Source organism: Trematomus bernacchii, unplaced genomic scaffold (genome assembly GCF_902827165.1).
Source record: "Trematomus bernacchii unplaced genomic scaffold, fTreBer1.1, whole genome shotgun sequence".
Taxonomy (NCBI): domain Eukaryota; kingdom Metazoa; phylum Chordata; class Actinopteri; order Perciformes; family Nototheniidae; genus Trematomus; species Trematomus bernacchii.
Genome location: NW_022987772.1, coordinates 421,629 through 435,549, shown reverse-complemented (window position 1 = coordinate 435,549; position 13,921 = coordinate 421,629). Strand labels below are relative to the sequence as shown.

The 13,921-nt window shown below is 42.2% G+C and overlaps 1 protein-coding gene across 1 annotated transcript in view; it reads right to left on the bottom strand.

Moving 5' to 3' along the window:
* LOC117496982 (serine/threonine-protein kinase BRSK2-like) overlaps nt 1-13,701 on the bottom strand; it is a 103,426-nt gene extending 89,725 nt beyond the window's left edge. The window contains 1 exon segment of the mRNA XM_034148864.1: nt 13,383-13,701. Coding sequence (XP_034004755.1) covers nt 13,383-13,470 — 88 coding nt within the window. The 5' untranslated portion in view covers nt 13,471-13,701.
* Between the last annotated feature and the right edge of the window lie 220 nt (nt 13,702-13,921).

Genomic DNA, 13,921 nt, shown 5'->3' with positions numbered 1-13,921 from the left:
GTGGAGGTTCCCTCACCCTCACCCACACTCCCATTGTCTCCTCACGCAGGACAGAGAGGATCCATCATAACGCTCAGTATCTGCACTAGTTCATCACAGCACTTATGCACACAAAATAGCACATGTAAGTACACAGATAATCAAATTGAGACACAGCACTAGTTTGTGTGTTAGGTCCAAATATCAACACACTTTCTGTACACTATTCACTTCTCAGGGGTTTTTCTAGAAAAATATAGTATGAGGGTAATACTGTGGCGCTGATCTTGTATAGAAGATATATCCATTCTGGCGAGAACATGATTGTAAACAACAACGTGACGTTCCGTATAAACCAAGCTGTTCCTGCCGTCTGACGCTCTATTTGACATGATTTTCATATTTTTTGAGTAATTATACAGTTTTTGACGAACAGAAATATTGTTTGCTGGCATCACTTTAACATTTTGCGGAGAAAATCTGCATCTTGGTATGAGGGCGCACGTCAAAAGTAAGAGGGTGCAGCACCCCTGTTACACGGTTAAGTCAAAACCCTGCTTCTCCTGCTGTAGGGGCGCTTCTATTTGTCTTATTATTTGTTGGCACTTCAAGGTAAAGCGTATTTGCTATAACTTTGAAAGCTTTCATATTTCAAATCTTGCAGCCCTAATGTTAGCTTTTAAAAAGCCACTTTTGCATTATGTTACTTTTCTCAGTTTAGAAACAAAAAAGTCATTCGAAACAATCTACACATGTTGGGTTTTACACACAACACTTAAATATGTATTTCCTGTGGAACAACATAAAGCCCATGATGTCTGAGAAACATAAACAGTTAGTGCCAGAAACAAAGAATTATGTTCATCATCAAATCATTTAGCATGCTATGATACATTTAACTACTCATCTATAACCTCTAGGCATGCCCATGAGAGTCATTTACCCCTGCAATATCTCACACACACACACACACACACACACACACACACACACACACACACCACACACACACACACACACACACACACACACCACACACACACACACACACCACACACACACCACACACACACACACACACACACACACACACACAACACACACACACACACACACACACACACACACACACACACACCACCCACACACACACACACACCACACACACACCACACACACAACACACACACCACACACACACACACACACCACACACCACACACACACATTGCAGACAAGGCCCTTTTCCTCCAAACAACATGATAAACAGTAGTAAAACATGGTTCTCAGTGTGTGTGTGTGTGTGTGTATGTGTGTGTGTGTGTGTGTGTGTGTGTGTGTGTGTGTGTGATTACTGCAGAGAGGCTGCAGCCAGTCTCTGCTGTAATGCAGCACTGCAGCCTTACTGTACTCACACTGCAGGTCACAGAGCACTCCCTGGAAATACTGCATCATAACACACACACACACACACACACACACACACACACACACACACACACACACACACACACACACACACACACACACACACACACACACACACACACACACACACAACACACACACACACACACCACACACACACACACACACACACACACACACACACACACACACACACACACACACACACACACACACACACACACACACACACACACACACACACACACACACACACACACCTAAACCTAAACGTATTTGTAACTCTTTCACACATGATATCAAACCCTGAAATTAACTGGACATTACGCAAATGTCTAACCATTTCTTTGGAGGGGGAACAGGCAAGAGGAAGTGCTAAAATGCAGAGTCATCTCCAGGGTTTTAGGACTCATTCCTGCATCTCTCTATCGAGGGACTAAATACCTTTTCAATGGAAGACAAATAAATTAAACCAAGTTGTAAAACAAACAGAACAAGAGTATTTTAAATGCAAAGATTGCAACAGCTGCTAGCTTTAGCTTTTAGGCTAGTTTCTTTTTTTCTTTTTTTAAATCCTCGCTCCCTGAATCCCACATAAATAGTTTTCCTTTCACTTCCAGGCAAGGGAACAGGAAGTGCTAAATAAATCGACTTACTTCCAGGGATTTAGGACTCATTCCTGCACCACTTAAATTGGTAATGTTTGCTATCATTATGTGTTGAGGTATTGACCACATCCACCTCCATCTAACTCTGTCTCACATACACATGCCTGGGAGCAATGGTACCTGCCAGCACTACCAGTCAAGTGAGTATAATGGTGTTTCACACACCCTGCCCCCCCCCCCCCCCCCCCCCCCCCCCCCCCCCCTATATTGACCCCCTTAATCTCATTATGCCACATGATTGGATGTTGCTCCGAGGCTCGTCTGCACGTGCTGCCGCTGACGGACCATCTGTTGGACCGGACGCCTGATCTGAAGCGAGAGGGTTTCTTCCAGAGCTCCACCATCTGTGTGGTGTTCTGCTGGAGCAACAGGACATGAGACAGGAAGAGGGGAAACAGGCACTGTAATGGCTGCTGCTAATGAGCAAGTTGCAATTAAGATTTTGTATTTGGAAGCCAACTCAGTGGACATTTTAATGATCGCTGAAGATGTATCTTTTTAGATGAGCTTTTTATTAGCGACAGCCCTCTCTTAATCGGTCTTTATTATTCTTACTATTTATTTTATTTAATAGGTTGTATAGGTTTTTATTTATATATATTTTATAGTTTATTACTGGTTAGGGTTAGGTTTCCATTTGGTCTTATGTCGTCCTTTATTTTACCTAGGGATCATTATTGATTTCATTGTATTTTCTTTTTCTTATCATACCTTTTATCTCCTTGCGTCCTTTGAATTGTTAAGTTGTTATGGTGCATGAGTGCAAACAGATTTGAACGTTTGTGTGTTAACTTGTGATGTGTGCCATGTTGTTAAAGCAGTGCACCTGGTGTGTGAAAAATGCTATAAAACTAAAGCTTTAATATTATTAGGACCTTCCATCCATGTCCGTCCTCGCCTTCGCCGTGAAATGTACAAAGTCAAATCGCCTGTAGCCAAATGCACTCGGCCATCCCATCATGCACCAGTCAGGGGTTTGAGTGGACGGAGGGAGGAGAGTTTATTTATCTAATGTAAGATACCAGAAATTCCATATTGGTGAGAAATGAAGTGAGGGTTGAGTGAAGGAGAGGGAAGTAAGGCATCTCTTCAAATGGTAATTTCCCCCGCTTCACTCCTGGACGCTTTAGTGCTGACTCAGGGGGAAAGTGCAGATTGCTTTTGCAAAAAGGATGAAAGAGAGTTTTTTGAGGGAGAACGGGAGAGAGAGAGAGAGAGAGAAGAGGGATTTATGCTCAATTTCATTACGTTTTTGGCTGGGGGGGAAGAGGGCTGCGGGACCATGAGGGGCTTAGCCATAACCCATTCCCATTTGATTACCGGCTATTGATTGAGGCATTAAATTGGTCGCTGTTGAGTACGGCAGCATGTGAAGACCTGACAGGAAGAGGGACTGGATTAAAGAAGAGATGGCAGATCCTGGGGGCCACACTGTGAGGTAAAGCTTACTGTGAAGGGCCTGAAAGCTACAGTACAGCCCATGCTGGAGCCTCAGGGCCTGTGTCCATAGCGGCTTGACCCCAGCGTCTTTTTCAATTCTCGACAGTGACGAGAGAGAGCCTGGCGTTGCATGCAGCCGCCTTGAGAAAAAGCTCTGCACCCAAACGTTGTTTTCTGAGCGCTTTGCTATTTTCGTGCGGCCACTGCGAGATGAAATTATTTAAAATGTTCAGAAAAGCATTGGTGACCACATTGTGGAAATCGGAAGAGAAGCTTGTTTTTGTCCGCGTCTTTCAGAAACTATCATATCAAATATCAAAAAGCATGTTTGTTTGCGCAGATCAGCTGGATGGGCTCGAATGTCGCTGCAGGAGAGTGTTGTACTTTTATGTGTGCAACATGTACTTTTATAAGTGTAACATGAATGTGTAATCCCTGCTCTATACGGCTGTCTATACAAAGGGTGAGAGAAGCATCTTCAGGTTGGTGCTCAATGGAAACAATGTTAAACCAATACAAACTAACCGAAATAGATAATAAAAAGCTAGGAGAAATCCTCTACCAAGACCAATGGTGCTTTCGGGTTCCCCTCGAAGGTTACCATCTCCCTCATTGTGAATTTGTTCTTCATCGTGTTCAAGAGCTCTAACTCGTAATGTGAAAATACCATGCATACTTCAAAGAAGAGGAGTTGTATTGTTGTGTATTTTCACTGAAGTAAACAGTCAAAAGGCAGGAGTTATACTTGTAACAAATGATTTCTACACTGTATACTTGATACAAGGATCTGAGTACTTCCTCCACCGCTGCTTTAACAAGCTAAAACAGGAGGATGGCTCTTGATAAAGTAAATTGAAGAATTCCTTGAGATGCTTTAAGGATAAAACCTATGTGTTCCTCTTTGTGTAGACGACGTGCAGCAGTTACTTAGTAGAGCTGGACTTCTGCACCGGTCATGTCTTTGGATAGCTGTTAGCCCCCCTGTTTCATATTTCCCTTCTGCAGGCTCAATGCTTTCACCATCTTCATCCTAGCAGCTGCTACAATCAGGCTGATAAGTGCTGATGATTGGGACTGATGGAGCCCAGCAGGTGCTCCAAACCTCTTTCCCTTCCAGCTGATCCATAAAGACGTCATCGACACTGCTTCACACACGCCTACACTGAAGGCAGCAGGAATCCACATCTAAACCTATTATCGACTTCGTCCCAGCAAACATGTGCTACCTATTTACTGCTACCAAATAAACAATAGGCAGCACACACATGACAATTACCAAGCTGTGCAGGCACTCTGCAGGACTTGATTAAAGCTCTACCAAGCAATAAACACAATTGACTGGGGACATACTCAGGACACGAGCCTGTACTCTCAGGTAATGGGAGAGAGAGAGGAAATCACTCCTCTGCTAATGCTGTGTCTTCATTCAGACACTTCCCTTAGTTACACTGCATGCCATACACTGTGAACACTTGGGCAGTGTGTGATTTTTGAAGAGGTAATGCTGTCTCAAATTGGGCAGTGGCTGCTGTGTCTTTCCAGGAAGTGACAATGGCCGCTGTTAGCTATCTAGCTAGCAACATTATAATTTTAACAACTTTAGCTCTTCATGCTTAACAACCACCACCCGTTTAGGGCTTATTGTAAACTGGGTGGTTGTTTTATGTGGAATACATTCAATATTAAACAATTTACGTGGAATGAAAAGTTAACATCACAATCCATAATGATCAGAGCATTAAGACACAAGTCATTTGAATAAGCAACACACACACAAACAAACACACACACACACTGAATATGTCAGCAGCTGCAGCAGACTTGCACAGGGAGACTTGTTAGTGACTGAGAGCCACGGGCAAGATGAAGGCAATCTCAACTAACTCCACACTGGGTGAGCTCAAAGCCACCCAGGAACAAACCACAACAGCATGCCGGTGTGTGTGTGTGTGTGTGTGTGTGTGTGTGTGTGTGTGTGTGTGTGTGTGTGTGTGTGTGTGTGTGTGTGTGTGTGTGTGTGTGTGTGTGTGTGTGTGTGTGTGTGTGTGTGTGTGTGTGTGTGTGTGTAAGCCAAAGACAAGCATGGCTTCAGCTAATTGAATCACACAAACATGATCTCTCCGTCGAGCCACACTGAGACTTTGTTCTTCCTGTTCCCACGCTATTAATGATTTTATTTTTTTATCTGAAATGAATATAGTTTTAACTTTCTTTTCTTGCATCATTAATTTGCTAAGCCCCTCTAACAGCAACATCACTGGATACTCTCATAACATCCCTCCATGGGCTATAGGGTGGAATCAGTGATGTACTCAACAAATTGACGCTATGTCACGCTATAGGGCAATGCTCCATTTAAAAAAAACTGCACAGCTTTATTAACTAACATCACAATAATTACATTTGGACAACCACAATTGAGGGTGATGGAGGCATAAAACTATGTGCAGCCCCTCAGGACCCTCAACATTACAAGGAAAACCTCCCAAAGAAACCACTCGATTAACGGGGACAATGTTTATAAACCTGGTATTCATAGAAACCAATATTCTGACTCTGATGTGAGACTGTGGATAATTGGTCGGGCTCTGAAGATGAAGATCGTGCCTCTTCCCCCCGATAATGACTCATTCGAGCAGCATGGATACAGAGGTAACCCTCACATAGAGGGGGGGGGGGGGAGGAGGGGGGAGTCAGTCAGCGATGTAAAGGAAACATAGGAGCGATAGAGATACAGAGATGTAGAGAGAGAGCTAGAGAGAAAGATGGGGGGTAGTTTCTCCGTCTTTGTTAATGGCTCAGGCGAAACAGCCCACCCCCCCCCCCCCTTCAGAGGGGCCGCGGAGAGCGTGCAAACCTCCAACCAGAAAAAGAAGAGAGCATTCCCCCGGTCGCCATGGTAACCGAGCCCTCAGCTGGGGGTACTGTATGGAAAAAGGCAGGAGGGGGAATATAGGGGGGGTTTGACACAAGCCATAATTTTGATTATCCCCCTTCCCTGTCTGCAGAGCAATCCTCCCAGCAGACTTTTGTCTACCAGCAGTATATCCTCCCCCCTCCCTCCCCCCCTCCTCCCCCGTTTGGAGCGCGCTCTTTGCAACTACTCTGTTTTAAAAAAAATGTTAATTAGGAAGATGCACAGCAAGGTGTGTGAAAAGCAACTCAGAAAGAGAAGAGAACATGTGTTTCTAGATGCCACAAGCCTTTTTATTTATCCAAAACTGCTCACTGAGTGCTAAAAGTCAGCCAAACGGAACCAGAATAGGTTCAGATTCCCTCCTGATTTCCTCCCCTTCTCCTTTTCTTAAATATTAATTAAGAAGATGGACTTCCAGGGACGTCGCAAAAGCAACTCAGAAAGAAAAACTATTCCAAAGATGATACCAACAGATGTTTCAACGTAACAAAAGCTTTCTTATTCCTCCAACTAACTACTCACTGAGCACTGAAAGTCAACAAAATGGTAAACTCGACTAATCAATGTTGATTAACAAAATGCACTGCCAGGTACGTGGAAAGGAAACTCAGAAAGAAAATAAAGGCAGCAGCTAGTATTTGAAAAAATGCTAAAAAGGTGCACATTTCCTCCAGGTGTGTCCCTCTCTTGAATCTACACTAATTGTCTCTCCTGGCTCTCATACAGTCAAGATACCGGTGGAGATAACAATAACTTGGGATATTTTCATCTCGCATCGTGCCTAAATTAAGTTGATCATAAAACATTGGGTATGAATTTAATCTACCGGATGCTCAGCTTCAAAATAAGTCCCAAATGGTGTTATACAGTACATGTACGTTTTCCAGCCACAAGGAAGGCCAACATGTGGGCTGCAACAGGCTAGATAAGGCTTGTTTTTAGCCTAGCTTGTTGACCAAAACAGCTCACTGGATGCTAAAAGTCAACAAGACAGACGACTAAAAGGATGCCGATTTCTTCAAGCTTTGTCTCCCCTCCCTGATACAAAAAACAGAAACCGCTGTAAACTGAAATTCAATTTTTCTCTCCATGTATGCAAATGAGGAGCCATAAATATTTTGTGTTGTTTTATATTTAATGCAGCATAATGAAGAAAAGCTAAATAAAACACATTTGAAGGCTCTGAGAAATACCTAATTTAGTCCAAATTCTCATTAAACGTCCAGGCATGTAAATGCATGCACACACACAGACACACACACACACTGAAACCCACGTATATGTGTATATATAGCCTACATATGCATTTGCAGGCAGTGAGAGTCATGGGAGTGTTCCCACCTGCAACCTGCTGATAATGAAGCTATATTTCAGTCACCTAAAGGCAGCCATCTGTGCTGGGGCTCTCACTGCTGCCCACACTACCCCCACCACACACACACACACACACACACACACACACACAATCACAGCATGGCTCTACTGGAGCCAAGGGACTACAGTCTTTAGGATTTTCCACGTCAATAACATGACACTTTCATTACAACACAACAATGACACACACACACACACACACACACACACACACACCACACACACACACACACACACCACACACACACACACACACACACACACACCACACACACACACACACACACACACACACACACACAACACACACACACACACACACACACACACACACACACACACACACACACACACACACACACACACACACACACACACACACACACACACACACACACACACACACACCAGGTTACAGCCAAATACAAGTGAAGGATGTCTTTGTATTCCCGGGGATTTTGTGAATGTTGACCAGTTTGATTGAATCCAAGTCCTCTGGTAGATTAGTGCATGATGTATATTGTACTGCACGTCAGTGATGTAGCCTGGTTAATCAAGCTACTGAAGAGACAACAAGCTCATTGTCTGCTATTCTTTATCGTTACAGTTTTACTTCTCATTTAACTGTTCTCACACAGACACACACGCACTCTTATGGCAGCGAGCAATTTACTGTATAAGGACACACAAAATAACATGTGAAAATATCTGAATGAAGTATTTTATGGAAGCAAGGATGTCCCGGCCAACAAGTCGTATTTTACAGACTAAAAAATATATATATCTTGACATGAAATGTGCAAATCAAAGCCAGTGAATGGCAGTCATATTTTACACACCTATGACAGGCAGCCTTAAAAAAAATCGACTTTCTTTAAATTTCCTATTTACCAACAAAGTGTTCAGCGCAGATGGGAGACCTTGGTCGTATACAGTGAGGTAAAAAAAGAGAGAGGACAAGAGGAAGTGGAAATACTACTATCCTCAAATACTCAAATACAAGTAAAAGTTCTGATTTTATATTGTTACTCAAGTAGAAGTACAGATATATTATCAGAAAATGCACTTTGAGCATGAATAGTTAAAGTAACAATTTCAAAACATTCATCTGCTACTTAGTAATATATATCTACTATCTAATATATATCATTCCAATAACTTGTATATAGACTCGTACTGCACTATTCCACATACTCACTTTATTTTAGAACTATTTTTCTTTTTGTATTACTTTTACTATCTGTATTATTATGTTGCATTGTTGGAGAAGCCTGTGACATAAGATTTTCAACGACATAATTACTCTGTAGCTATGTTAGTTTGACAATAAAGAACCTTGAACCTTGAGTACTCAGAATCCAGAACGGTTATTTTCCTAGTTTCAAAAATATAATTATTTGTTTTATATCACCAACAAATACATGTCATATCATTTTAAAGTTGTAGTTTGTCAATGTCAAATCTTAACACTCATTATCAGCTATCTGAAACAATCTGCACTCTTTCTACTTCCTGTTTATCCACAGACTGTAAAGCGTTGAGGGCAGATCTTGGTCTACAGTAAGAACAAGAGGAGTTTCAGATTCAGTCTTGTAGTGATCATCGAGTGGCCATTGTCTCAGGAGGAAAGATGAAACCATGACAACCGTCCCAACTGTTGGCGAACACTTAGAAAATTAGCGCTATATGGAGCCTGGGAAGCCAGTGTAAAAAAAAAACTTCAATCCCCCCCACACACATGAAGACACACAGACTAATTGTTCAGAGTCAGCACAGCCTCTCGTCATTCGGCTTCGACCAGCAGACACACACCATGAAGGCATTGTTCCAACTGTAACTGGGAACAAAGAGGAAAAGCATTTATCTGAGATGGAATTCAAAATACTAGCCTCAGAGCTAAAGCTAACAGCTGTTGCAAACACTTTGCATCACTCCCGGATAAAGACACTGCTGTTTTCTTTGGTTTAAAACCTGATTCATTTGTTATTGTTCACTGAAAAATATTTAGTCCTTTATTGGTGCAGGAATGAGTTCTAAACCCTGAAAACAAGTCAGCAAATAAGTCCACTGGACTGGTGGTCAATGGTTTTCTGAACATGTTTGTTGTTATACGACATATAATACCTTGGTAGACACCCTACTGATGAATGAGAAAACGGTGGTTGCTAACAAGTGTCTAAATGAGATGTCTAAACGTCATCACGCTCATTGTTAACCCCCTTTATTCTTAGCGGTGATGACGTGAAGTCATGTGACCGTGCTGTAGTTCCTTTATAGCCTTATGTTAGCTTTTTAGTTCAACATCAAGTGGTGTTTATATCTGGAGAATATCCTGCTAAACAAAAAGGTTTGCTGCTCGTTTTTTGTCTAATTTGCGTCATCAATTAAGAAAATACAGAGTTTGCATAACATGCGTTATTGGTGCAAGAAGTGCGCTTGCACCCCTCAAAGTGGATCAAACAATGTGGGGCACTACAAACTCTGCAAATGTAAAAAGGCTTTTTGCAGCAGTACAACTTTTTGCACGAACATTTGTAGACAGCTGTTCACTTCATGTCGGCACACAAGCATGTACTGTATGTTTCTGTTAGGAATATCCACACGTATTTGTTTTAACAAAGTTTGTTCATCACAACCATGGTATTTTTGCACTGCTGCAGCTTACATCATGCGCCATCTAACGGTTTTGGGTCGTTCAATATTTTCCTTTGCTTTAGTGCTCTTGTATGACTGAGGAAAAAGGCCTAAGCGAACATAACAGGCTGTTGGCAAAATATTTGCCAGTGATCTTAACTTACTCTAGTGTTGAAATTAATCTATGTCATAAACATTTGAAGAAGGTCAATGCCTTGGTTAAATAACTTTCTATTTAATACACCCAATCAGCTCATCTTGTGTGGAAAGTTCTTGATGTGTAATTTGAGCAAATTAATTGTTGTAATAATCAGGTCACAAAAAATAATTTTAAAAATAATCAAAAAATTACAAGTTACAAAATAATGGTTTGTTGATTAAATAAGCTGCCAGATGTGGGTTGCAGAATATTTGTTAATCTTAAAAAAGTCCTTTGAGTATTCAAACATCAAATTGTAATCACAAACTGAACCATGTAATAAGGTATTATGCTGTGCCTGTTGCGCTTTATTGAGAATAAGCAAATCTCATTAATGTCTAACATCTGAGAAAATACAAGCATTAGTCCTCTCCCTCAGAGATCCACACACACACACACACACACACACACACACACACACACACACACACACACACACACACACACACACACACACACACACACACACACACACACACACACACACACCACACACACACACACACACACACACACACACACACACACACACACACACACCACACACACACACACACACACACACACACACACACACACACACACACACACACACACACACACACACACACACACAGAGCGTGGGCTTGCTCTGCACTTGTGGAGGAGGTTTAATGATATACTGTACGGATATCCCTGTCTGTGCCTCCGATTTATACCAAACGCCTTGAAAAAGCAAAGTATCATTCCACTTCACAACACTGACAGACACACACACACACAGACACATACAACTCTCAACAGGATTATGCACTCAACCAGTTTCACAAACACTCACAGTTTCAGTCAGTGAAACATTGCTCTGATGAGTGGTGCAGGAATGAGTTCTAAACCTTGGATATGAGTCAGCATCCTGTTGCCTTGATTGGAAGTAAGTGCATTTTTGAATGTGTTTTTTACGGTAGCCGACAAGTGCAAACGCGTTACAACGGCCTAAATGTTAACCATGAAGATAAATGCGCTGAAGCTTCAGAAACCATGCAAATACAAATACAAAAATGTGCCAAGACACTAAGGAAGAAACATCTTCATCAACTTGACAACACATGCGCAGCGTTTACAAAAAGCGCCGAATGAACACAACGGAAACTGTTTCCGGGGGACACTAAAAAGTGACGCACACAGCTGAGACCGGAGCGCTTGTTGACGTTGGGGGGAAATAAAGTTGGTCAACTGTCATTGTTGTTTCAAACTTACGAGAAATGTTTTATCGGCTTATTTAACAAAGTGATGACATGATTCCTTCCGATAATTACTGCAGGAGCCCACTCCTGAAGAATATCCCAAATATCCAAACTTGTAAAATAAAATGTGAAAACAAGAAAGAACATGGTACTAAAGGTTATGGAAAGTTTGATCTAAAACACTACAGCATGCATTTGAAATAGCGAGTTATTACTCAGAAACTTCACTTCAAATTTTTAGATGGTATTCTCAAAAGAGTCTCTACTTCTGTGATATATGAATTCCAATGTATCCTTATTTAAATTTAAATAAGTTAAATATGGGTCCTGATGCAAGGTTTTCTTGGCAAACTCAACTGGAAACATTAACATCCTTTGTCATACCTGACCAGCACAATGATATGCAGCACTATACTTAGGGTTGTTTAGTTGGTCCATCCACATTATATAAACGGTAAATTAAATGTTAGAAACATCTTCCACTTTACCACAACAAAACAACTCAACAGCACCACAATCTACAGCCTCCAAGATCAGCTGAAGTTGAATCAACACTGAAACAGTCCCAAGAAGAACTGAACATATTTCACCCAAAATAACTCTTGAAGAACTGGAGATCACTCTTTGGTTTGACTTCTTCACTAGCAGCCATTGATAAACCTCAAATGGATGTATCTTAACGCTTTCCTTTGCTAAAATCCATTTTTCATCAACATTTGATTTACAAAGAATGATTTAAAAAGCACAACTTTAGATCCATCTTGTGTTTGTCTGATGTTTGCTCTTTCAAGTTAATCGGAAGTCATTCAGCATGAAATAAGCATAACATCAACTAATCGAATAAAGACATTGTAGGCAACTAAGACCAAACACAACACATTAATCCACTAGGAAGGGGCATTCATAATGTTTCCTATCTATAACTGCCTACTGAAACATACAGTAAGGCCTGAGTAACACTAAATATGAGGCAGCCATGGAGAAAAGGAACTCAGAAGACTGCACCATTAGAACACATTTGCAGAATTGTGTGATGTTGCAGCTGCATAGTGTGGTGTGTGTGTTGGTGTGTGTGTGTGTGTGTGTGTGTGTGTGTGTGTGTGTGTGTGTGTGTGTGTGTGTGTGTGTGTGTGTGTGTGTGTGTGTGTGTGTGTGTGTGTGTGTATCGGACAGTGCAGCAGCATCACTACCTCTTCTGCAGAGAGAGCAGCCTCAGCAGATGGATGCTTTAACGGAATTACAGACAAGAAAAATCACAAGGGCCCATTATCAGGGAGCCCTCTCTGCCTGACAACAAGGATTAAAGGCACACCACCACCACAGTGTCATCATCATCAGCACGGAGGCAGCACATCTCAAAGCCGCATCCAACAGAAACACCCGCACTTTAGAGACATTTCCCATTCAGAACCCGCAGCGGCGATGCAACATAATGCACCCCGGGTTTGAGGCGTGTTGATGCGGGGAGCCCTGCCAGCAACTCCCGCATCTGGAGGCTTTCAGGAGAGGCTTTCACTAACCTGTCTGTCCTTTGCCCAGCGTCTTCTCCAAGCGGTACGGTCCCACATAGTTGGCGTAATGCCCGCTGTCCTTAACCGATGATGACATTTTATTTAATTTTTGGTTGTGAGATAACTCGCAGGGAGTGAGTTTATTTTTTATTTTTGGGGAGATAAAGCGCAAATCCGCGGCGCAGTGGAGTTCGCCTCGGTCGGCGTTCCTGTCTTTTTGGCTGCAATATATGAGTCTCCCTGTGCGTGCGTAAAGATGTGTGTCTCTGGGTCCGGGGTTCGGTTCCTCAGGGCGGCTCAGATGGCGGGTTTGAGTCCGGGTGTCATGGTGTTGGTGCCGGAGGAGCGGGTCGCTGCAGCCCCGTTGGGTGTGATCTGATGATGGGACAGCATCTACTGCTGGCGCTCAGCAGCCTGCGTCAGCAAACACTCAACATTAACACACACTTCCGGTTGTCCCTTTCAAAATATAAGCTGTTCCCTTCAACTTAATTATTATAATAAAGCTTTATTTATATAGACCATTTCATATACCAGGTGCAGCTGAC